This window comes from Podarcis filfolensis (assembly GCF_964270895.1).
Source record: "Podarcis filfolensis genome assembly, chromosome: 6".
Taxonomy (NCBI): domain Eukaryota; kingdom Metazoa; phylum Chordata; class Lepidosauria; order Squamata; family Lacertidae; genus Podarcis; species Podarcis filfolensis.
The window spans coordinates 20,706,649-20,733,899 of NC_139609.1; the positions used below are offsets into that span (position 1 = coordinate 20,706,649).

General features: G+C 41.0%; 1 protein-coding gene across 3 annotated transcripts in view; it reads right to left on the reverse strand.

Annotated features, from left to right (window-relative positions):
- The window catches only part of EEIG2 (EEIG family member 2), a 32,164-nt gene extending 6,293 nt beyond the window's left edge, over positions 1-25,871 (reverse strand). The window contains exons 1-7 of one of the 3 annotated variants that reach the window (XM_083620391.1): positions 23,815-25,864; positions 10,359-10,479; positions 9,537-9,566; positions 9,129-9,245; positions 8,309-8,355; positions 3,210-3,316; positions 508-603 (exon numbers count right to left, since the gene is read on the reverse strand). In XM_083620391.1, coding sequence (XP_083476517.1) covers positions 508-603; positions 3,210-3,316; positions 8,309-8,355; positions 9,129-9,245; positions 9,537-9,566; positions 10,359-10,479; positions 23,815-23,963 — 667 coding nt within the window. In that variant the 5' untranslated portion in view covers positions 23,964-25,864. Of the gene's footprint in view, positions 1-507; positions 604-3,209; positions 3,317-8,308; positions 8,356-9,128; positions 9,246-9,536; positions 9,567-10,358; positions 10,480-23,814 lie in introns of all 3 variants that reach the window. The other 2 variants (XM_083620390.1, XM_083620392.1) reach the window with 2 other exon arrangements.
- Positions 25,872-27,251: the final 1,380 nt, after the last annotated feature.

Consider the following 27,251-nt stretch of genomic DNA (forward strand, 5'->3'; position numbering starts at 1 on the left):
GCTGTAGCTCAGTGTTAGAGCTTCTGGTTTGCATGAAGGAGTTCCCAAGTTCAACCCCTGTCATCTGGGAATGTACCTTGTCTGAAACCCTGGTGGATAGCTGTCAGTCAGTCAGTAGAGACAATACTGAGCTAGGTGGACGAATGGGTTGACTCGGTCAGTATAAGACAGCTTCCCATGTCCCTTGGAAATAAAGCTTTTCCTATAATGGAGGTTCAGTAGAAAGTGTTAGCCATCTAATTTCACAACGCAGTTAAAAACACAGGAGTAGCATTTTTTAAAGTAATGCCTACCCCTTTGACCATTTTTGTAATTCATGTCAAGGGTGTGCTTTTAAAATGGCTTCCACATAAAATCCTTTGTTGTTGAAATTGTTTTCCTATTTTTACTTATATTGTCTGTAAATCCATCATAGCTTATAAAAAAGCAGGAAATTAATCTCACAGGGTTGTTTTTTTTGCTAAATCTACTGAAGTAATTAATAGTGCACATTAAGAAACCTCCTACCTGAAACTTTTGACTGCTGGCTTGCATAGCTGGAGGTTCTAGAATGCCCACATGCTCCAAGTTCATCTGGGACAGACATGCTCTTGGTTGCGAGATCTGCAAAAAATGAAGATCAAGCAACACTGCTGCCAAATTACTTCCTCAGATTAATCGTCCACATTGAGCAGTGATAGACTTGCTTAAAGCATACACTTTCTTCAGCGGGTAATTCTCAGTAGTTTTAGCCATTACATTATATCAAGGAAGTAACATGCAGATGAAATTATTGCACCAAGTTTTCAAATTATTTGTGTAGTTTTGACTACTTTGTTTTCCTGATATAATTTCCTAAAATGGCCAAGAGCTGAAATGGAGAAAGATTAGAGTTTTTATGTAGGAGACATGGGCTATATAATGATCGAGGGGTAATTTCTGCTGGTTCCTTGATTGGGTGAAGAGAGATTAGCCACATCCCTTTTTATCAGCACAACGCAAATGGCTAGGAAGGCTATATTTTGCACCCATAACATTATCTAATGCAGCAGTGGGAAGCCTCCACTCCTGATCTTAATGAGGCTTGCCAGATCTCTGAATTTGAACCCCATCAAGGTCATTTGGGGCAAAGCATTCTAACTTGGCAGTCACCCTAAAGTCATATGAAGTCAGATGGGAAATCTGTTCTCTCCAACCTTAGCACTAAGCACCACAGAACTAAGATCAGGGAAGAACCTCTTCTTACGGCCAAGATTTGAACTTTGCATCAGATGCTGCCATATTTCAGATTGGACAGAGAGTAAGACACCCTGATCTAACGGATTTTCAGCCATGTGTGGGTCATTTATATGGCCCTGTATTATTATTATTTTTAAAAAGCCAACACCAAACTTGAGATCAGTAATTTCTAATAATGAAGAACTGATCTACATATGCAGAAAAAGCATATAATACTGTTTCTCCTGAGATGGTACAATTCTACTTCTTCCTTCCTATATACAGAAAAGCTGTAAGGTGGTCATTGTGCAACCCCAGTTGGAGGATTTGTTGCGCCACATCACAATGAGAGCCAGTGTGGTGTAGTGGTTAGAGTGCTGGAGTGGGACCTGACAGACCAGGCTTCAAATCCACCCTCTGCCATAAAACTCACTGGGTGACTTTGGGCCAGACACTGTCTCTCAGCCTAAGCTGCCTCAAAGAGTTATTGTGGGGATTAAATAAGGAAGGAGAGAACAGTGTATTCTACCTGGGACATAAATGCAATAAATAAGTAAGTCACAAATTCAGACTTGTAAGAAGTCAGGTTGGTGTATGGGAGCAAAAGAGAAGACAGACAGCACAACACCAGTGGCCATGGCATGCGAGAGAGAAGGTTGGGGCACTGACAGGGAGAGAGTGGCGGCTTCAAACAACAGCAGAGGTTTGAATAAAGCAGGGATGGAAAAATACTGCGGTGAAATAGTGGCAATTTTAAACAATGACATAGATTTGAGTAGAGTGAGCAGGTGCTGACACTGGGTTGGGGAGCGGTTGTTTAAAACAAGGTTTGAGTACAGCAAGAAGTGAGTAGGGAAAGGTTCTGTTGTGTTAGCTTTCTTATGTTAGTTTCTGTGTTGTACCCATCTCTGTTATTTCTCCTTGTTTTACACTAGTTTAAGAAACAAACTCCCCAGTGCTTCTCCATCCCTGCTTTACTCAAACTTCTGCAGTTGTTCGAATAGAATGAGAAGGAAGAGACAGTGCAAGGGAAAAATAGGCTGTTTAAAACTTTCCCCCCTTCCATTCCATAGCAGCCTCATGTGTGAGGCAACATTCCATTGTAGCTTCCCACAATAAAATATTTCATTTCTGCTACCATGTGTTGTCTTCAACATGAATCGTGCAGGTGTGTGTGTGTGTGTGTGTGTGTGTTGGTGAGTGGAGTGAGTAGGAGCACAGCACAGCCCCTAGTAAAAAAACAACACACTTGTATACTGTAATTTCATTTTTAAAAATCAAAGTGGTTTACAGCAATTATCTATACAATAAAACCACATAGAAACTAAAAGCCACAGTTTGCTGGCTACCTATTGCAGAAAGCTTTTTTTCTTAATTGCCTTCATAAGCCTAGCAGCATAAAAAATTCAGCAAATATTTAAATTTATTACAGAAGGCACATATTAAATATCTGTTTGAAAAGTATTTCATAGGATTGGGCCAATGATACTGACACTGAAGGCTCTGTCTTGTGGACATCAGATAAACTTCACCAACTCCAGGAACAACCAGCAAAGTTCCTACAGGTGATCTTGGTAATCAAGCTGGGATTGTAAGTGTTCAAACAGTCAAGAGTGCAGTGGAGTACTGCATATTTGAATACTGCCCCATATTAAGAACAATCTGCACAACTGGTGCTGCAGGGAGGAGGAATCAAACCCTAAACAAGTTAGCTCTCTGTAGATAAGGTTTTCAAGTTGTGGAGAATTCAATCATGTACCGCTCTAGGAGCTCTCAGAAATGATGCAATGCTTTTCCTAAATGTGCATAGTATCCCTGAGGTGCACCTCTTAGTTATACCTGAGCAGGTTTTTTGTAGATAGACTTCGTATGAAAACAATTATGCCAAAGTGCAGTTTTCAGCTTATATTCTAATACCAAGAGATGCCTGTGTTAAGTGGCATTCCCACTTATCTAAATGAAATTATTCTTTTTTATTTTCCCCAGGCTTCTACCATAGCATTGCTCCCTACCTGATATAGTTAGATGTGATGATTTTGTATTCTCTGCTCCTTTTCTGTCTTCATTTAGGGATTCTGTTTCTCCAGCAATTGCTATAGACATTGCTGTGGATGGGGGCCTGAAATGAAACAAACAGACTGAAATTAAAACTGGTCCTATCTGTGTGTGCCTAGGGGAAACAAATATGCATTTCACATATACTGCAAACAAAATCCAACAAATTCATAACATTTCCTCCCAGAATTATACAATATTATCTTTTTCAGTGCCAGGAAGATCCAAATAACTTAATTTGTAGATTTCATCTCTCTAAAAAACCTTTCTATTTAGCATCTTGGAAAAAAGCAGGATTTGCAGAACAGTGGCTATAGCAGTTAGTAGTTCAGCGTCTTATAGTGGTGTTTTTACAGCTGATTCAAGGCTTGTATTGAGTTCAATACTAATTTCAATAAATAGAAGATTTATATTTGCCTTCTCCTTATGTAATATGTCAACCTAACACTTCCTATTGTTTTCTACTAGCATAAAAATCTAAAGCAGTGAGTGTTTTGTGCATGCTATGCCACAGTCTGTAACACCAAACATAGCCATGCAAGGTAACAGAATTATTGCAAACCAAATAAAACAGCAATGTCCTGAACAGTGTGTAAGGCAGATTTAAAGAAAACAGTAAGCCTTTCAAATAAATATATGGCATTATTCCAGGACTGCACAAGGTGTAGTAAAATAAAGTAAAATAAATGTATTCCCGGACTACACAAAGGGTAAAGCCACCAAGTCACATGCAGCCCACTACTCATCTATTGTGGCATGCCAGAAGCCTAACAACCCCCCCCAAGCCACATACGGTACTTGCATGCATGCAGCAAAAATAGGTTTATCAGACTCTTGATAAACCACTATATTGTTCAAAACACTGCTGATGTGTCTCTCATTTGTTTCAATGGGGCTCTGCAAGACCATATGTGCTATTAAAATAGGGTTGTGCAGCTGCAGTGCTTGATGTATGCTCTCAGGCACCCTCATAAAACAGAGAAACCAATTTTAATCATTCTACAAAATACTTTTCTGACTTGGTAAATTAACATCAGAAAGAACCGCCATCTGGATTGTCTAAAATGTATGGCGTACTTGGAAAACAGTTCTTTTAATTTTTAAGAACTGAGCAAAATTGCCCAGCAGTCTTGAAAATATGAAACGCCTTCTATAAAAGCAAGATTTTTTTTTAAAATAGTAAGCTAGCATCAGGCAATTTGTGGGTATCAATGTGGGGAGCAATGTGTCTGGTTCTCATCTCTTGCTCAGCTCCAAGGGGCAATCCAGCCCCAAGGTCCTCCAAGCTGTCCCTGGGCAAAGCCTTGGATCCCAACGCCACCATCTCTACACACTATTATGCACCACAATTTTAGCAAATTCAGATGCAGGCAATGAACTGTTAAGTCCCCTAATAGGCCCTAAAGAAGTCCCTCCATAGATTCCCATATACTAGTAAACTGTTGAAGAAGAGCTCTGCCAAAGCCTATGCTATTGTTCATCCACAGAGATGAGATTAAAGAGGCCTTTCCTCAGGGTCACTGCCAGGCACGGACCCAATAACACAAATTAGCATGTGCTAATTTTTATATATAGATGCAAATTTAAGTCGCTGAGTAAATGAAGATGAGCCCCACCAACAACCCTGTGTTTCCATTAACGTCACCATGTCTGCCAGTGAATCAGGGGGCTTAGCAGTGTCCTCCAGCCCTTGCTGATTTCCAGTTAAGACGCCTTTCAGTGTGCCCACCATACTTTCTATGGTGCCAATGGTCTCAGTATTAAAAGTCCTCTAAAAAAAATCACAGTGCACAAGGAATCGTTTGTTGTTCCTGATCAGTTCCTGGTTGCACTGACTCAGCTTCTCCTACACTGGACATGTGCTCTTAAACATGCCCACACATTTTTATTGGGTGCCACGATTGCATAACCACTCTCTTGTCCTTTCTGAACAGAGGAGAGGTGTAATGAGCAAGTGTAGCAGTGACCGATGTAGATGTCCCCCTCCCCAGTTGTGGTTCTGTTTCTTTATCTGCTCTTTTAGATGTGGCATCTGTTTTATCTTATGCCATATCCCCAGAGCATCCCTTTTGTGACATGTACCCAAGACACATTCTCAAAATTCGAAATGTGTCCCCTGGCCCAAAAAGGTTGATGATCCCTGCTTTTCGGGGGCCAGCACATTTGCTTGTCAGAGCAGTAGTAAAAGAATGTCACCCCGCAAAAACTTTATAGTAATGTTTGCAGAAGAACTAAAGAGACTGGCTTGGAAACTAGCCCTTTGCTAACATAAAGTTAACCATTAAACTCAAGATTTTAGTGATATGAGTTCCAGCAACTCTTTATCAAGGAACTATTGTGTACTCAGTTATTATACAGTTCATCAATCATGTTGGAATGAAGATGATATTGGAAAATAAGTGCTCACCTCAGCACATTGTGTTCCAGTGCAAAATCTAAATGGTAATTCTATTTTAAAATAATAGGATAGCTTTTAGTGGCCTCAAAGGAATCTCTGTCATAAGGTAACACAGATAACATTCAGTACCAGTGATGGTTGTAGACAAGCTAATAAATCTGACCCAAATTAAATAAAGGAGTGTGCGATCTAGAAAGCTTCAGCAAACAGTTACTCACTAAACTGGCTATCCATACAAGATGCCTTTCAAGCTGAACCAAACTAAGATTTCAATTTTTAATGGTATTATTTGCATTCTAAATGAGAGGTAGTGGTTTAAAATTAAGTAGTTAACAGAATCACACGCTTAACATAGGAATGATGCAATGACACAGAAGCTCTTAAAGTGAGAGCTTACAAATTAGTTCACCACTATAGCATCACATAGCACAGAGGGTATAAGTAACAGCCCAACTGTTTAGGATCGGGTGTGCGCTCAATAATGACATTAATATAATTCTTCAACTTGTTTTTACAGTGGTACCTCGGGTTACATACGCTTCAGGTTACAGACTCCGCTAACCCAGAAATAGTACCTCGGGTTAAGAACTTTGATTCAGGATGAGAACAGAAATCGTGCTCTGGCAGCGCAGCAGCAGCAGGAGGAGGCTCCATTAGCTAAAGTGGTGCTTCAGGTTAAGAACAGTTTCAGGTTAAGAACGGACCTCCGGAACAAATTAAGTACTTAACCTGAGGTACCACTGTATTCCACTATTTTTGTAGAAAAAAACCATTTATTTGTTTATTTGAAAGTTTTGTACTGCGGACAAAAACTCAATGCAGCTAACAAAAATCAGTTTAAATTAGCTTCAAGAGCTTCTTCACACATTATAGGCAATAAGCAATGCTAGCCAGAGTACTAAGTTACCTGTTTATTTCAATGGATTTACTCCAAGTGGGACATCTAAGGTATTTTAAAACTATTTGCCTAAAAAAGCAGGACCATTGGAAATACATGTTTGCAAATGTGGCCATCAAGCCAAGGGTTGCCCCATGTCTTGTGGGAAACAAGCTTACACCTGATCTTACTATTACAACAACTCAACAACTTGTATTATCTTCATATAACATTTTCACAAAATTGATTTTACAGAACTCCCAACAAGCTCTGAGCTTTTCATTGTTCTTCATAGCTTTCTGGGGGACTAATAGAATTTAAGGCTGCAAAAAATTGTCTTCTGAGCACTTCTTCTGCTTGAGGCAAAAGTGACATCTGTTTATAATACTCTAGCACCAATACATTCTCGTTTAAACTTATCTTGCCCAGAAACACCAACTCACAAGAGAAGCATTTTTTAAAAAAGAACCTTACTTATGATTAAGAATTTATGCTGTACTACAACACCCTTTTTAAAAAAACAACAACACCCACTGCCTACGTTTAACTTTTGCAGCATGGCTGATGGAAATGAAAGCTTCCCAGCTGCATTGCTACAATTAGACCACTCACCAAGCTGCATGACTCATCGCAAAATACCTCATTAGTCTAGAAATCCATCCTAACCACATTTTTCCTTTTGGTGCAGTACACATAAATAGTCTGCTGGAATAGGCATGCGCAGACACAGGACCCTTTAACACTCCTGAAGCTGAAGACCAACACAGTAAAAATTACAGCATCATTAATCCCATGCACTTTGTTTTATATCCTTATTTCTAGGCATGCATTTGTTTTGCTGAGGCTCACTTTAAGAGTCTCACTTTATTTTAAGAAGTATTTAACACCATTTACACTTTCCAGAGATTAGAATTCATCTAATTTGTATTCAAGAATTTGTACACTATTTAAACTGCTTTTTTTGTCCCAGGGATGGGGACAGGGACTGGAGTTTTGAGACAACTGCTGTGATTCAGAATCCTGAATGTGAAAGACCTGTGCAAGTTCCAACATTTTTGTTCAAATTCTATAGACATGCTAAACCAATCCTGATTCCATCTAACTCTCCATAGCCTAATGTGTTCTTCCATGAAGATAGGCTAGCAACTAGAAAGTGTATAACCAAACCCCCCTCCCTCACAATTTATGCAGGGTTTATGTTCCAGGGATTGGTCTAAAGCCAAAATTATGTATAGTCAAAACATATTGGGTGCAATGGTGGATGCGATTTTCAAAGGCTTTTCCCCCGGACACCTGCCCGTTTATTTTCAAAAAATTTTTCCATGTGCGTAAAGGTGAATGTCCACATGTTAAATGCATGCAAACTGTGCGCTTACTGTACACAATACACAGTGTACACTGATCAAATATTGTATTTCCAATCCATTTTTTTGCATTGGTAATTTACTCTGCACCTGTACATTCCTTTTGCCTCTTGCATACATAGATTAATACAAGACTTCTTGATTTATAAAAAAAACATATAGCATTATCTATTATTGCCCAAATAGTCTATCTCCCCTGCCCTGCAAATGGGTGAACAGCGCAACTGCATGCAAAGTGATGAGCTATATCAAAGATTATTGAAGTAGGCACCAAGGACTGCTGATACCCAATAACCTTTACAACTTGGTTAACAACTCTTTCTCAGAGTATGATTTGTACAATTTATTCAAGCATTCCAAAACCCTAATTATTAACAATACCTACAATTTCGCCTGCTGTGCCATATGTAAACTTACGTTTTGAAGCATGGGTCTCCAGACATTAGCTGCATGCTGATCAAGACCTGTAAGTTAGGAAAAACAAACAAAAATAAAATCAAATTCAAATACCAAAAAGCATGAAATGGGAAAATCCGTGTCATACATCTTATATGTGAGTGGCTTAACTCACATGGTTACTGTGAAGATGAATGGCACAATTAACAGTAAAGCTATCTGCCAACTAAAAATATTAATGGAAGTTAATAATTATAGTTAGTCTGACAGAAGACAGCTTTTTAAAAGACAGAATGGGCAAACATGCTGTCCATAAAAGCAATCCTATAATTTATATTACAACTAGACATTTCAGAAGGAAAATAATTGCAACAGGCAAATATTACACTTCCATAACAAATTTATTTGGCAAGGTTCAGCAGTAAGGAAGTGGAAAGTGTTTTTACCTTTTCCTTGATGACTATATTACAAGCCATGACTGATAGCAAAACTAGCAAATTCTCCCTAATATTGGGCAAACTAAAAAGCTACCTTGAAAATTAATTCTCTAATTAGCTTAGATTATCTTATTTGCATGGCTGCATTTACATAAAACACATTTAATTATTTTCCTCCAGTGGATTTGAACTGCATTGTACTTGAACATCAATTTCCAAACTTCTACTGGAGTACTGTATTATGACAACCTAATTGCTTGATTTCTTACCAGCTATCGTGTCAATGTTTCAAAAAAAGTTACAGCTTTGGTAATTGAATGCGATCCTTTGCTTTCCCATTTAACATTAAGGAAAAATACTATTCTAAAAACAATGAAAAACAGAGAAAAAACACACACAATTACTTTGAGAATTGAATTATCCTGCCTTGTGTTTTTGGTATCATAACCTTCCAGTAAACAGCGACGAGTGGTATTTCCTGATCCAGCAAACTCTGCCAAGTTGAGGTCTGCAAAACCCAGCTATTGACAAAAGATGAAAAGTCAGCAATTACAGAACCATCAAGGGAAACAAACAGTTTAGGCATCAAAGCATTTGTACTTTAAGAAAGAAGAAGTTTCTCATAAAATGACAAAAGGAAAATCAGGACACAGTTTTCTTAGTGCTACACAACTATTCCTTTTAAACAGTATTTGCAACATCCAGTATCCTTAAGGACAGGAACTATAAATCTGCACAGTTCTTTAAATTAAAATTACATATGTGTAAGTAAAAGGAGAGGAAGTATTGTATTGATATGGTTGTGTCTTTACCTTTGCATAGGCCTTCCCACCTTTTAATTCCTGCAAGAATAACCAATGGTTATGGTTTAGTAATCACTATTTTCTGATGAAAAATGTCAAAGAGCTAACACACAGCATGTGACATAAACATTTAACACACAGCAAGCAATACTACTGAATACTGAGGAAGTTTTATAAGATGTTATGGGTTTCCCTAAGTCAAGAAAAAACACATTTTGAGCCCTAAAATATTATCAATGCTATCAATAGTAATCAAAGGTAATTAAGGTGTGTAGCTCTTTTCCTTTACAGGCGCAGTAGATCAAGATAATCAGAGAAGACCTTGCTAATGGTGCTGTGACCAGTGGAATGTCGTCTAGTGGGAATACAAAAGCAGGCTATCTCTGTAGTTGCACATCCCCTCTGGGAGCCATCGACTGTTGGGTGCCTGTTTACACAGGCTGTCTCTGATCATTAGCACTGACCCAATTGCCCTGGGTTATTGATATCTATAGTGTTTCCTTTTATATACCTTTGTTTCTATTATTTTTTTTAGAAAAAGCATTTCTAAACTGCTCTGCAATTACTTGTTAATGCTAAGCAATATAAAAATATTACTAAATAAGTAAGACAAATTAATAGTTGCTTCTCATCTTTGATTATTCAGTGTTTTTGACCGTGATATTTACAGAGAATTCTGTTAATTATATTTGGTGAGATCAATAGAAATAATATAATTAGAGTCTGGATGTACAATAAGTAAACAGCGTTACGTTGCCACTTATTTAGAGGCACATGGCCACAGCATAAACTAAAAGGCAAATATCAGAAGAAGAGAATGGTCATTTTTACCTTCCGAACAGACACTCTGCAGATGCAGGGGTCCAAGACCCCTGTAGTGGCACTTGCACTCATTTTACACATAAATAAGAACCTCTTTTTCCAATGGACACAGTTTGCCTGCACCACTTCCCTGTGAATAAAAAAGGAAAATACTGAACATTGACAAGAAAAACTGAACGTTTTCTACAGAGGTAGGGTTGCCATATGTGCTCTTTTTCCAGGACACACCCTCTTTTTCATGGGTATGTAAAATGAGAGTAGTCATAGAAATCCATAAGTAAAAGTAGAAGTTGGCAAATGTGTCCTCCTTTTTGCTCTGTGGCAGGACTTAATTTTAGTTTTGACCAAACCAAGTTTCTCATTATGTATGGACTAGGGAAAATGGTTTAAAAACAAACTCTGCTTAGTTTAGCAAACCATCTTCATAACCCATGTGTTGAAGCTGACTGTTATGAAACTTAACAGAAGTTGTTTTAAACCACAATCATGATTTCATACACAGTTAGGTTTTATAGAATGTGCAACTTAGCTCTGCTGAAGTCCTCCCAGGTGCACAGGAGGGAAACATGGGAAGGGGAGGGCAGGAACCCAGGGTGCATAGTGGCTCCTTTCTGTTCATGCACGTAGCACTAAACCATGGTTAAGCATTACAGGATAACAAAACCAATTTATACTCATGGCTCCCTCACAAATGAACCAGCATGACATCTTACTCAACTGTAGCAACTAGACTATAAGAACTGGTTGGCCCTTTGCCAAACTTTTGAGTTGTTTTCTGATCTCCTCTGCTATTGTATGTTTTCCCCAAACAATGGCTTTTAGTTCTTGTTCTGCTGTATTGTATTGTATTGTATTTTGATTTTATGACTATGAACCATATTTGGGGACTTGTGTGGAGCTAAAAGCTATGGAAATTATTTTTATAAATAAATTCACACTTAACAATGTTAAGGTATGAATAACTACAATGTGAAGATTTTGCATTACTCTCTTCACTTTCATGTATTGATTCCTCCCAGCTTACATATCAAATCTTGAAAACAGAACTTATTTAGATTTGATTTGCCACCAAAAATAAGCATTATTAAGATGAACCTCTCAACATTGTTCTCAAAGACCTTCATAGACTCAATGACATGTACTCTTAGATTAATCACCCATGTCATTTTGGAGTAGACAATCTCTTATCTTTTGCTTATTCTCTGTACTCCAAACTGAGAAATTACAGTGGTGCCTCGCAAGACGAAAATAATCCGTTCCGCGAGTCTCTTCGTCCAGCGGTTTTCTCCTCTAGCAAAGCAACCCTATTAGCGGCTTAGCGGCTTAGCGCTATTAGCGGCTTAGCCGCTATTAAAGGCTTAGCAGCTTAGCGGCTAAAAGGCTATTAGCGGCTTAGAAAAAGGGGGGGGGGGAGCGAAAAAAATCGCAAGACTCGCAAGACGTTTTCGTCTTGTGAAGCAAGCCCATAGGGAAATTCGTCTTGCGAAGCGCATCGAAAAACGGAAAACCCTTTCGTCTAGCGGGTTTTTCGTCTTGCGAGGCATTCGTCTTGCGGGGCACCACTGTAATCCACTTTGGGTCCCTATTTACACACAATACAAACAATATAAGAATTTGTGCCCACGGGACTTGATTGCTGTACCTGAACACCCAGAGTTAGTATTTCAGAAATCCATGGCTTCATCACTGGTGTGCTAACATGGTGTACACAGCAGTTGAGGGACTGGTTTCAATATGGAATGTTGCATGACCAGGTTTTTCTTATAAGCCCAGCATCATGTTTAAATCAGGCAGTGATTTAAATCCCAAGTTATTAAATCACTGCTAGGTTTGCTCTAGAAATAATGACAGACCCACAGGTAATGTATGCAACTTTAATTTACTGTTATTTGATCTTTTTGGATTCCTGACACCCTTTTCGAAATGCTGAATAAATAATTCTGACTGAAGTTTGTGAGCAACCACATACAACAAAATAATGCACAAGTGCATCCACCCATAACAATATATTGATTCATCCCCACAACCAAGCTCATGACCTTCCTCTATGGAGTTCAGACAGAGACTGAGAAATGAAGATGTCCAGATAAAGTATTGGAGGAAAGTCACGACAGTTTAGAAAAAGGGGTGGGGGAGAATGCCTCAAAATAAAAGATCTCTGGGCTTGGCAGTCAGTCACTAACAAACTGATATAATGAGGCTGCTGAAATCTAGGTTATAACAAGCCACAATTTCAGAATCTTCAGTTAACAAAGGTGACAGCTAGTATTGAGGTTAAGAAAAAAATGCAGAGCTTTGTGTGTGCACAGAATGCTTTGGTGAATTCTTTTACCCTGCAAAACCTCCTGAGCACATTTCTCCCTTGTGTGCCATAAAGAGGTGTTATTCTGTAGGCTCTATTTGAAATTTACTTTGCAGTCTGAGGAAAGGAAGGAACAATGCCGTGGACTGGCTGGATGCAGAGGAATAGTGGGAGGCACCAGCTAGGGAATACCCAAGGGAAAAATGGTCAGAGCCAGGGGATTTGTGGTGGGATGATGATGGTCAGAGGGAGAAGGCGGAGCAGGCTATGAGGTGGAGTTGTTGGAAGCTGAAGAGGTAACAGTTTAGTGAGCAGGAAGAGGCTGTCACAGAAGTCCAGAACCAGAGGAAGAAGTGGAGGCTAGAAAGGAGGGGGGCCAAGAGACAGAGATGACGAAGGCTGTTGATGAAGCCAGGGAGCCGCCCCCCTTCCTGTGACCAGCTCCCCTCCTCCCTGGTCTCCCAGAACCCACAGAGCTATGAAGAGGGTGAAGCAAAGACAGACAAGGTGAATGAGCCTCAGATTGCTTGGGAAGGAAATGGAGGAGGAGTCTTAAGAAGGAGTGGAAAGGTGGGGACCTTCTGTCCTCAAAACTGCCTCACTGGGGCAAGATCTACTGGGAAGAGTTGCTGGGCTTATTATAAAGAGTTAACTTTATTGACATCTTGTGAGTTATTACTTACCTGACCCTGCCACCCACCTTTGACAGTACTGTATGCCATAGATTCCTGACAGAAGTTGAAAGAACTGGCTTGGGTTACTCTATCCTAGAGCAAATATTTCTATTGCAAGAAAAATATGTTGGCTTATATTCAATGCTACACACATGTAAATGGGAAACTTGCAATGGAGAAAACAAAAAAAGCAGACCTAGTCTTAAGATGCTGCAGAGTACTAGACTTTTAATTATGGACCCAAGTAATTTTTCTGTTGATTTCAAAGGGCCTCTAAGTATGACTAATGCTGGCTATTACCCAGGTTCTCTATATCTTTAACGTATAATTCTCACAACCATTTTAGCATTGTATCTGCTGCTCAGTTGAAAACTGAAACAGAACACCAGGTTTTCCTCACAATCAGCTAAAAGACATAGCCAAACAAAAGCACTAGGCCAGTGGTTTTCAACCAGTGTGCCATGGCACCCTGGGGTGCCTTGAATAATGGTCAGGGGTGCCGTGGGCAACACTGGCCTCTGTCCCTCTTTCTCTCCCTCTCTCCTCTGATGCGCTCTTATGCCTGCCTCCCAAAGGCTTGCACAGCTGTTTGCTGCAGCAGCCCTGGCTACAAGCTCCACAGGCGAATGGTGCCTCTGGGGCTGGCCAGGGGGTGCTGGCTGCCAGGAGCTAAGGTGGCATCAGAGTAAGCAAGTGGGTGAGGGAGCTCAGCCAGCCAGCCCTTGCTGTTGGGAATGGACAGACAACTGTGAGGCTGGGCAAGTAGGCAGGTGCTGCACTAGGCTTTCTTTTGCTTGCTGTGTGCAAGGCCTGCTTGGGAGCTGAATGCCCGGTGCTGAAGGAGAGCATTTCCCCATGCAGACCCAGCAGCGCCTGCTGCCTCCCAAGGTAAGTGCTGGCTTCACATTCTCCTTTGGCTAGTCTCCTTTGGGCCACTAAGACTGGGGGGTATCCTCTTCCCAGGCCCCTGTGGAGCAGTGTGAGGAGGCAGCTTTCTTTGGTGCCGGGGGCAGCAGCAGCTCAGAGACCAGGGATGGCAAGAGCGGGTGCCCAGAGGACTCCCATGGAGAAAGGAGACGAGACTGTGGGAACACTCCACAAAGGAGGGTGTTTGAAAAAGGGTGAGAGGCTGCCAGCTCTGCAGACAAGGGGTGACATAACTGGGCTCCTGAGCCCAACAGGGGTGCCGCAGAAAAAAGGTAGTTGGTCAAGGAAGCTGTGGACTCAAAAAGGTTGAAAATCTCTGCACTAGGCTAAAACTTTCAAGGCAAGCTTTAATACCTGCAAGACTATGTATTTAACCAAGGCACTTAAACATCCCATTGCATTCCACTAATGAAATTCCAGTCTACATTCTGTCTTCCTGAGACAGAAAAAAGTTCACCAAATACAAACTGAGTTGTTTGCTTCATTGCTTTGAGAATTTGTCCCAACTGAAAATCTGTCTATGAATTCTTAAATAAAAACAAATGTGGTACTACAGTAATTTCACAAACAATTTAATATTTACCTACAGCTAAAAAGCATTCAGAGAAAGATAGCAAATAGAACACTGCATGCAACTAAGTACAGTGGACCCTCTGGATACGAATTTAATTCGTTCTAGGGGTCCGTGCGCATCCCGAAAAATCCGTAACCAGAGGCGCCGCTTCTGTGCATGCGCGAGCGTCGAAGCCTGGAAAAATACTTCCGGGTTTGCCGCTTTCGCAACCTGAAGATTACGTATCCAGAGAGGTACGTAACCCGAGGGTCCACTGTAGTCAGAAGTTTAACATTGTAGGATTTTCTAAAAATTTCTCCCAGCCCACCCAAAAATATTTCACACATTGATTGGTTACCATGGAAAGTGAACAGAGATGACAGTCTACTTGGCAACTGTGCTGCACAACAAGTTGATGAAAATGTTCCACTGTGAGTCAACTTCATATGAGCCTTAGGGAGTAATTTTGTCATGTACTATGAGTAGTGTTGTTGTTTTTTAAAATGCCCAACTACTGCATTAAGAAAGAAGAAATTCCTATCTGTATTATGAAGTAGCAGTTTCATAGCTATGCTGCAAAAAAAGCCCTTTAGGGCATGCCTACCAGGATTTCCCTTTCTCCCAGCAGGTCCTCATGCAATTTTGGAGTTTGGAGGAACTTTACAAAGGCAGGCTTCCCTCTTCTTTCAAATATATTAGAAGAAGAAGAAGATGATGACGACGACACAACAGTGGTTGTATCCTTCCTCCCAAGAGGGAGAGACAGAACATTGTCTCCAATGTCACATTGACTTTTAGAAGCATTCAGAGCCCAATGCCTTGAAAGCGCTTTCAAACCAGTAAAACGTATTGTAGCTTTTCAAATCTCCAAGGTTCAGTGTACATGCAAGGAGCCTTCACTAGTCTCCAGGCTTAGGAGAAAAGCAGGAACTTTCCCTGTTTCTAAGCTCTCACCTGGTAAAATATGTGCTTGCCAATGGCTAGTGAAGTTATGGACTCTTGCAAAGGCTGCCCATTGGCTATATATTGCTGTGATTTCCCAGGCAATTGGCCATTCGTTATGTGGCAGGCTATAAAATCAGGAAGCTTATCATCCCCCTAGCGGGCAACTGTATGTAGCTGATGGTTTGGACAGTGGGTTGACATAGGCTTGACTTTAGTTACTTGATATATTCACCTTTTCTGTAAACTTTTTAAAAATTTAAGCTAGGCTCCAGAATTTAAGTTTAGAGAATGGGGGAAGATAACTTTATAATGAATTATAATTAATGCACAGATTCCACACAAACGTGCACACTGAGATTCTGATTTACAGCACATGTAAGTTCAAACATTTTGCTAGAAATATTCTAAACAAAACAGTAGAAGCAAACAGTGTTGCCAACTTCCTAAATTTGCAAATCACAATTTGCCTAGTCACCTGGTGTAAATATAAACTGCCCAAGGCAAACAGGCCTATTCCAGAGGCTGTCCTTTGTAGTGCAAAGCTTATAGCTTCTTTTCAGTGGGAATTCGGGCAGTGAAGAAGAAATAGTTAAGTTTGCATATGCTCAGTTCTGCACTGCTTTTAGTACCCTTGCTGGAATGGCTGAAACCTTCTGCTTTGTTTTACAAACAGTGTGGCTTTCCTACTACTGGATTTTGTATTTGATTGAGACTCTGTAATTGGATGAGTCAGCTTCATTATTTGTGCTAGTTTAGAACTGTGGGGTTATCTTGTTTACTTGGATGCAGTTTATTTCCAGTCCTGTTCCTATGAATATTTACTTGGAAATAATGTCCACTATGTTTAACAACAGTTTTTTTTCCTTTTTTTATATAAAAAACCCCTGTACATATGCTGTGCACCATTCACTCAAGCAAGTCCCACTGAACACAATCTGGTTTACTAATTTATATTCTTATACTGCTCTTACTCATATCAGATTTCCACCGGAACTGTACATCATAAAACAAAAAACCAGAAGAGAAATACAGGTAAAATGGCCTCATACTTTATCTTGTTAGTCTGGGATTGCTGTAGTGCAATATTTCCTGTATTTCACTGAAGTTAGCTCTCTTCTTTAGCCATCTACATTTGTTTCTGCAAATGATAGAGCCCTCTTTCTACATATGCTTCCCTAAACCCTTCTCCACTGGTACCAAACTTCTTGTTTAACCTAATATTATTTTATCTCCATGCAGCTTCTTCTCTCAGAAATACCATTCCATCTGCCAATATATTTTCTTCCTCTGCACTAACTTTCAAGTGCCTCCTTAAAACACATCTGTTCACCTTGATTTATTTCAAATTCCCCTTTATTTCCCTCCCTGCCTAATGTGTCTTATTTTTATTCTTAGACTGCGAGTCTGCAGGTGGGGCCTGTGGCTTTTTATTTTATTCCTGCGACTAGGAATGCTAAACCCTTTATAAAACAAAAACATGATTCTGTCACAGGCAACCCAGTCCACCTGACACACCATTTTCCACCATGCACAATATGCAGTGACCCATGTATTTCTCACAAACATAAGAAGCAGAAAATAAGTAAATAAATCAAATAAAACATTAAGCTAGAATATGCAGTGTCCCAACAACACTTCTGGTCAACTAGAGGAAAAGACAATTAGAAATAGTCATTGTATAAACCTTCTTGGCTGAGGTAATTAAAAAGTAAATAAATAGGCTGTTCAACTGATTCAGCTCAACGTGGGAGATTGCAAAGGCAGCTGTCTTTAAAACTAAGGGAGTTCTAAGTGCTTCAATCAGTAGTGTGTGAAAAATTGTCATTTGTTATTGATGAAGTAACTCATCCAGAGGACTGTTAAAATATAGGCAGAGACCGGTTTGCATGGCACTTACATTCCGGACCCCCCCCCAATGTTGACGGGGCCCATGTAAGGCTGCCCTACCCTGTTCTGTCCCCTTTTTGTGACATTTTTGGGTCACTTCTGGGTTTGGCATGAAGTGCACGATCGCGCACATATCGGACGCACATAAAACAATTGCTGCCTGTACAGAAGGAAGGACTTTGAATGTATCGAACTGGAGAATGAAAATTAGCCAGTTTCATTACAGAGTGGAATGCCAAATGTATTTTCACACCTACAGAATTAAAAGCAAATAATTGTCAAGCCTGTTATAAACAAGAACCCAGTGTCAGTGTCTGGAGCTTATCAGTACAGGTCATACTAAAAAGGAAGTTCAGCACATAAACATTATTTGATATTAGGGATTTACAAACACTTTTTAGCATTTATATCCCGCCAGCACTGAAACTGCTACATAATTTTTGTATGCTGGCACTCAGCATCTCATTCTGCTTCATTAATCCACCAGTATCCTGCAAAAAGAACTGAGGCCGCAGTTTTGTTGCATATGGTCAGGGGGAATTCTGCCAAGTCCCCACAGCTGGATTTCCTCTGCTGCACTAAACGAATCAAAGTCATTTGCCAGTAAAATGTGCCTCTAACACAGGAAATAGCATGAAACTTCATACTTTTACAATAAAAAATGTGTTGCGGTTCTAAATGGAACTATATATTTATAAAGTATGCTGCATCTCATGTACATAGTGTTGGGGTGGGGGGAAGGAATGCTCCGCCAAAAAAGAATATGGCACAGAGTGATTAGCTATTTCTAAATACTTCTATATACACAGAAAAGAGAAGAGCTGCATGAATAATAATAATAATAATAATAATAATAATAATAATGATGTCCATCCCTCCAAAATTAAGGGGGATTAAATGTGTGCACATACACACACAGGCCTATTTTGAGATAGCAGGGATTTCAGGTTCACCTTAATACACCCTGAGATTAGGGCTGCAACACTGAATACACTTTGCAGCCAAAGCCATACAGCACAAACGTTACAGATTCATTTTCTCAACTTGGTCGTTAGCATTACATCTGGGGAAAAGGTAATGTTTACTTCTCATTTCTTTTCGCAAACTCTCATTACAGGCTACCTCTTAAACTTATAGAAGACATTTACTGGGGAGTAAGTAACATTGAACTTAGCAGGAACTCCCCCACGGATTACACTGTAAGAATGGCAAAATAATGGATTTTTCCAATCCTGCCATGTACAATTTAATTTATAGCTACATAGCACATTTGAAATTAGCTGGGAAGAGTTTGAATCCAATTAATTAACACACAACATAGTGCCGTGATTTTGTTTAAGATTTAGTTTGCCAGGAAACATGTACTGCTACGCTGCGGCTAAATCATAAAATTTAATAGTATGATGGCACTGCAGAATACTAGGGGCTAACAGCTTCCAACATTACTTTTCCCCACTAGCAATGTTAATTTGCATGGAGAAAGGCAACCAGGTAATGGCGTAAGGCCAACATCTTTGAATGTCAAATGTCTGAAATCTATGAAGGGCAGAAAAATCACCCCCTCCACAGTCAACAAATCTGCTCTGGAGCATTGGGGAATACTCATAACAGATTTAGAGGGTGCATGAGGGAGGAGAGAAGGAAGCATTCTGTTACGCAAGGAGAAATCCTTGTGCTCAGTGGTATGTTGAATATCAACCCACAGTGTGCATGCAGCCCAATGGCAACTGCCTTCTTCCACATTAAACTCATTGTTCTCAGAAGCTAGTAACAGACACACACACACGCCTTAATATTGCAAGGAACTAGATAGAGCAGCAGCATTCCAATAAACAAGAAAAGAAGGGTGGTGAAATATATCATGGAAACTTCTAAGATCAGGGGTCAGCAACCTTTTTCAGCCGTTGGCCGGTCCACCGTTCCTCAGACCATGCGGTAGGCCAGACTATATTTTGAAAAAAATAATGAACGAATTCCTATGCCCCACAAATAACCCAAAGATGCATTTTAAATAAAAGCACACATTCTACTCATGTAAAAACATGCTGATTCCCGGACCGTCCGTGGGCCGGATTGAGAAGGCGATTGGGCCGCATCCGGCCCACGGGCCTTAGGTTGCCTACCCTTGTTTTAGATGAATAATTCCATAGTGAGACGTACAGCACATTGAACAAACTTGGGCACTCTCTCTTAAACCATCCCTTTCCTCACAGGGCACCACAAAGAAACATCAGGTGCACATTATTATAAGAAATATATAAAATTATACTTTTCAGACACAGAAAAGACCCATAATTTAATGATTCATAATTTTTATACAGCTGAATGTTTCTAGCACAGGTTCTTCTATCACAGCTACTCTAACACTATTTAAAATTTCAAAGTATATTAAATGTCTTCCAGGTTCTTATACTACATTAACTGTCCTTAACCTTTACCTTACCTTACTATGCTATACAAAATCCCAAGCTTGTAAGATTTATCAGAATTCTGGTTATCGATACTAAATTAAATAGCATGCTTGAGATGTATGTCACAAAGTATGCCACCTCATATAAACTCAGTAAGAGAGGGCAAATGAGACCATTCTGCAAATAGAAAAGTGATGTGTGTTACAATTCTATCCATTGCTAAACATTTATTTTGAAACTGGGTTTCTCAAGTCCACTTTCAAAATGCAGCACACTAGACCACAATGAATTAAAAAAAACTTGTAATGGTAATAGCCTAAGAATAGCTAGCTCATATTTACCAAACTCAAGCATATTCACTCATTAGTGAATATTCCAATTCTTGGAAATAATCATTATAAACTACAAAGCCATGTAACTGCATGTTTGTGCTGTTTATAGCTGTCACCTCCACTAAAACTTCAGATTTGGAACATTGCTGTGATATATACAACACATACACACACAAAGTAATTGTCTGTGTTTGCATGTCATAAGGCAGGGTTTTGAGCTTATCATGGTTTATTGTGCACAAGCAGCATGCTGGCTGCCTGATTGTTCCCACTTCACTCCTTTCCTGGTGCAAACAGGACAAACTAGGAAACTCTCATAAAGCTTGCTAGCCAAACTTAAACCATGCATTGTTACTGGATTGTTGAACCTGGCTTTTTTGGGACCAACAAGATCCTGGGTTCAGATGTAACAAGAGTTTCTCCTGCTTTTAAGAGAAGAGGAGTGAAGTAGGAGCATAAATAATAAATTGTGATAAGCTAGAAACCCTGGCTTATCATGATATATGATCACATCATCAATACAATACTGTAAAACTGGATGTGACAGTATGTATTCAAAGCATTTATACCCCACTCTTCATTCAGAAAGGCTCACAGAATGTCTTATGGATCAATAAAAACAACACAGTTGCTCCCCTGAGGCTTACAATGTAAATACAGTATGAACAACATAAAAGGAAAATGGGATGGGGAGGAAAGAAGAAAAGAAGCAAATTCACATGCAAAATTATTGATATTGCAAGGTTCTAATTATGATAAGCTCTGATGGAAAGGGCTACAGGCCTTGATAGTCAAGGTTCACATACACTTCTGGGCAACACACAGAAGCTACAATTACGTGTTAATCCATGCTTCACTTTAGATCACCCTTTCACACTTTGTGGTCCCCAAGTTAATCCTGCCATTATCAGATCCAGAGGCACTCTCAGTCAAACACGGGAAAACTGACACCCTCAGTATAATGCAATTACAAATCTCTCTTTTTTCCAATACTGTAATATGATGCCCTGGTGAGATCACAACTGGAACTATCTCCACATGTGGAACAACAGCAGGCTCACCTAGGCTTATGGAGTACATCTTCAAAGTAGAAAAAGGCAACTAGAATGATTCAGGAAATAAACAGCATTTTGTATTGCTGAATGTTAAGAAGGCTCTTTCTTGTAATTTACAAATGTCACACTAAAGTGGGGAGAAATGCTATGCAGGATCAAGAAAATTGTGACCATGATGAACCAAAAGTGATTTTAAACAAGTCCAAGAGCTTGGTTACATTCAGTGGGATTTTTGCCCTTTTGTTTTTGAACAGCAAATTCCTATGTCATAACCCAAACTATTTTTGAGAACTCAGTTTCAAAAGCTGTTAGCCATAATAAGCACTGATAAATGACTACGTGTGCATGTGTATTTGCACTTGAGCACACTGTTTAAGAAACAAAAGCCCTGAACCCCCTTGGGCACACAGAAACAGCTGTGTATTTCTTTGTATGCTGGTCTGAAGTTAGAACTTATAAGAACCACTGCATACAGATTTGCCTTTAAGAGGTTAGAAAGCAAAGGAAGATACCTTATTATAAACTCAAGAAATCTCCATAGCACAGCTGTTGGAAGGAAGAACCTCACAGGGTTTCAAAACACTGGTTTCTCAACTGAGATGAAGTAGTGATATTATTTTAATGAATTGTAAAAAGTCTCCCCTTCCTCTGAAGCTTCAGGCACTGCGACAACCAGCGAGAGGAGTTATGGATTTCATTAAATATGCATTTGGGGGTAAATCTGTGGATGACTTTTGTATTACACCTAGGACAACTTCACCCAGTACATTTGACATTTCTCTGCATATTCAATCACAGTGATAAAATTTACTTTAAAAAAACAAAAATTGAAGGACTGATAATTGCTTCTGTGATCATCATGGAAACTAGGCTACCACGTAGCCTGTCTGCATGAACCTCCTCCCATGTGGGTCTGCCAATTTTCAACATATCATTGCAAAATGCAGAAACAGAGGGAGGAACTGCATATAAACATCACTGGAACTGTGTAGAGAATTGCTTCCAACACAAAAGAAAGGCACATAAAGTAGCCTCAAGGTGGTTCACGCCAGCATCCTAGTAGCATTTTGTGTAATGTGTGACTGGTCCACTGGCTGAAATAATACCTTTCTCCACTTCCTTAGGGACGATCAGACAAGCTTACGTGTCAGGCTAAAATCTGAGATTTTTACTTTATCTTTTTCTGTAGCGTACTGCATTACTTTGTATAATTACGTACTCCAGCTGGAGCTATCTACTTTGCTGGCACCTTCGTGCAACACAATGATCATTCCTAGTCTCTGCAAATAGCATAAAATAGAGATAGTTGTGTGAGACGGTAGTAAGAGCCTAGTCTTGGGCGTTGGACCTTCTGGCTCCTTTCTAGTTCCCTCCCAGAAATTCCACTGTACTTTATAGGGCTGTTCTGTAATAGGTCTACTGAAGGAATACTTTGAGACTGGATATTATTAAGCAATCCCTAACACTAGGTCTCAACATTTGTGAGGGAGGTTTCCAGTTCTGTGTTGTCTGGATCAGTAACAGAACTGCTAGGTTGTGTAGGAAGGAAAACAGTAAGTTGGTGAGATTTATGGAGTAGTTTCCAATTCCGTTAAAGGAAATTAGATGCTAGATTCAATGCAATGCATGTGTGTGTGTGTGTGTCTGTGTGTGTATGCATGCGTTGCATCTAATCTCCTTTAACAGAATTGGAAACTACTCCATAAATCTCACCAATTTCAGCCCTCAATTTAGCGACTATCTATCTATCTATCTATCTATCTATCTATCTATCTATCTATCTATCTCAAACACAATAGGATTGAGGGGCTCAAATCTGCCTGGAAACAGTACCTTTTGATCTGGAAGCCTCACACGGAATCCCATCCATTTTGGGGCAAATGCATTATTTTGGTTACCCAACGGTGTAACCAGAGACACTGACTTCACTACTGCATTACACGTGCATCATGCAGTTAGAAGAGAACTCAGCCCTGGCACCGAAAATAGGCATTTGGCGGGTGGGAGTGGGAATGGGAGCTCAAGATGGTTTTGAGGTGGAAACAAGTTCATTCCCCACCGGGTCTCTTAAGGACTGGGAAAGGACACGTTTTGCAGGAGGAGGATCAAAACCGAAACACGTCTACAGCATTTACGACTACACTCCCTGCCCGCGCAAAATGAGCGTGTCTCCTGCGCCTCTGAACACTTAACAGGTGTGTTGCGGCTACGAGGGAAGCGGGGCAGCCCCGCTCCTGTGCCGGGGCGCGTCCGCACTATAACGGGGCTGAGCGGCGACATCTCTCCGCCTGCCATTTGCCACCGCTCCGACCAGGTTAGGGCTTCTCAAAACGAGGGGTTGTGGCAGCGGCGGCCGAGGCTGTTAGCTCCCCCTTTTACCTGGACGACTCTCCGCTGAAGCTGCCGCCGTCCTGCAACCGCACCTTGCAGAAGAGGATCCCGTTGACGAAGGGCACCGAGGAGAGCTCGTCCAGCTCCAGCTCCACGCGGAATTTGAACTTCTTCTTCTTCATCATCATGAAGGCCATGAAGCGGGGCGGCGGGAAGCAGCCGAGAGGAGGGAGGAAGGAAGAAGTAAACAAGGCGGCGGGGGGAGGGGGAGAAGAAGCCTCCCCACCCCACCGGCGGGCTAACCCCCTGCCGGCTCCTCCATTACCACAGCCGCGCCGTTTCCTCCTTCGACCCTTGTGACCAAGCGCAAGAGGAGGCGGCGGCGAGGAGAAAGAGGAGGAGGAGGAGGAACAGTGGGGAGAAAAGGGGAGGGCGGCGGAGGGGAAGAGAAACGCTAGAAACGCTCCCGCCCGCGCGCGCTGTCTTCGCCTCAGGCAGGCGGCGCTGCCACGCAGCGGCACCCCGCCGCTCTCGCCTTGTTGAGCCCGCCCGCCCGCCGTTCAAAAATAAAAAAAGACCGCCTCCCCTCCTGAAGCCACAGAGGCGAGTCCGCCAGCCGCTTTCAGGGCAGCGTGGCTATCTTATGTGCCAGCGCGGCCAGTGGTTAGGGGCAGGGCCGGCCCGAGACGTTTTGGGCGCCTGAGGCGAACGACAAAATGGCGGGGGTTCCCCAACCCCCTCAGGGCTGCCTTGTGGCCCTGCAGACCGTGCGAACTTCCACCAGCCCCAGACCAGCATGGCCAGGGGTTAGGGGGCAGGGCCGGCCCCCAGGACTTTTTTTTTTGCACAGAATGATTTCCCCCTAGGGTATGAGGAGTGATTGAAGATATACATCAGGGACAAGGGGTGGGGAATAAAGATCTACATTGGGAACTGCTGGTCGTGTGGGTCCTGCCGCCCGTGGCAGTTGCCCTCAGCTTGCCGCATGGCTAGGTATGGTGAGAATCCAGTAGCACCTGAAGAGCCACAGGTGCCCCAGCCTCGCCCTAACAACTTGCCATCCCCTGGAAAGTTAAGAACAGATTAAAGATAATAGTACAAAGAGGGCAACCCTGTAGCGCAAGCCAAATCATGTCTACTCAGAAGTCAGCCCCACAGTGTTCAATGGGGCTTACTCCCATTGTATGTATTTAGGTGTTAAGAGGGCAGGCTTATTGGTGAAAACAACCCATGCCCAATTTAGGTTGGCCATTGAGCTGTTATTAAAGCGCTGTCAGAAAAGTGGCAACCCTACAAAGCATAAGAGGAGGAGGGACAATTTCTACCTTACACAACCTCATCCTTTCCCTGATCACGTCTCACATTGCTCTAAAATAGTTGCTACCACCAACCCTTCCACTCTTACAGTGATTAATGTGATGTGGTTCATTCCTTTTATCACTTTTTAGCCACCCTGATTGCCAAGGAGCATAAAACAATATACCGTATCTCCTCACCTTCTTTACAGTTGATATGTGCTTGTGTTATTGGATCAGTGACCTGGAGAAACTTCTTTCACACCCTTCTGTGCCCTTCTTGGCCAAAAACCGTTGCGCAGGATAGATTTCTAAATGTATTAAGGACCTTCAATTGAGGAGAAGTTTCTTAAAATAGCAAGAGGATTACTGTCTTGAGCACGCTCAGCAAAAAAAATGTAGTAATATTAAGACTGCTGATATCGTTAGTCACTTGATTTAACAGATTGCCTAAATGCAGAAAAACCAAAGATGTATTTGCCAAATATAATGCGGTACCAATTACTTCAATTTATTTATCACCTTTGATCCATGGAGCTCAAGGCAGTGTACGTGGCTCGTCTCCATCAATTTTGACTTTACAACAAACCTTTGAAGTAGGTTAAGAAGAAAGACAGTGACTGGCTCAAGGTCACCCAAGGGAGCTTAATGGCTGAACAGAGATTTGAAACAAGGGTCTCTCCCTCCTGTCCTAGTTCAACACTGCATCAGACTAGCAAGTGTAATGGTATTTCATCACATGGGTGGCTTTAGGTTTTGGGGACATTTGGCCTTCAGTGGGGCTTTTCTCCATTGGTGTGCCAATCCTTACAGCAACCAAGGAGGTGAGGCAAGTGTGGAGGTTACTCTCCTCACTCAGAGAGGGAGATGACCAGGCAGTGACAGCAAGAAGGATCAGTGGGGTAGGGTGCGGGTTAGAGATTGTCCTTATTTACATTAGGACTTAAAATACAATGTGGTTGTCGTCCCCCCCCGTTTCAAGTTGCTTTTTCACTTTGCTGCACACACCAGAGAGGGAGTAGGGATGTCTTTACCTGATTTCCTGATGTTTCCTTCTGCCAAACTGGTATTCACTGAAGCTGTCATCTCTGCATGCACGACGACTGTCCCATACGTACACACCTCATCTTAACCGCAGCTTACATTTTCAAATCTGCATTAAATATTTTGCTATTCAGTATATTATAAAAGTGGTTGGTGGTGGTGGTTTTTTAAACCTCCGTTCATAAGCCTGATGTTATAGCTCCCTCTACTGTGTTCACAGTATCACTACAAATGTTCAAGAAGAATAAAATACATAAAAAGTATTAACAAAATATATTTTATGTATTTTATAATATATAGATATTGAATATTTGTAACTAACAATTCAGTCCTATAAAAGTCCACTCAAAAGTTAGGTCTACTGAGTTTGGTGGCACTTGGGATTTAGGACTGGAGCTGAAATCAGAGACACACAAATTTGTTTTGCCAAGCACTTCTTCAGTGGCTCAGGGATTTCCTTTCCCTCATCTTAGAAATATTATTCTGTTCACCCATCAACTCTGAAGCTCCTGTCAATCATCACTAATAAATATTTTATGAATTAATCATTTTATAGTTTGCTTTTTGCTTTGTAAAGGGCAGACTTTCACACATGCTTTATTCAGTGATACTGAGTCATTGAGAGGGGTCATGATGAATTGTGAATCATAAAGCCTAATCACTATTTCTATGCATTAGTTTAGGAACACATAGTTGTTGCTGCTAAAGTGTTAGAGGACAGTGGTGTTGAGTGTATATCCCCACTTTCATTCATATACATACACACATCATGGCACATTATGTTTGAGCATGGGGGGGCACCACACTAGGCTGGACGGAGTGCTAGGATGTCTTGTAGGAAACAGTTTCCTGGCACTGGTCACATGTCACCTGGAGTGACTCAATCTTTATTTTGGGGTGCAAAACATTTTCCTTATTGATATATAGTGATACCTCGGTTTAAGAACAGTCCTGTTTAAGAACAATTTGGTTTATGAACTCTGCATAAATGGAAATAGTGTCCCAGTTTGAGAACTTTATCTTGGTCTAAGAATGGAATCCAAACGGTGGAAGGGAACCGGCAGCGGGAGGCCTCATTAGGGAAAGCACGCCTCAGTTTAAGAACAGTTTTGGTTTAAGAACGAACTTGCGGAATGGATTAAGTTC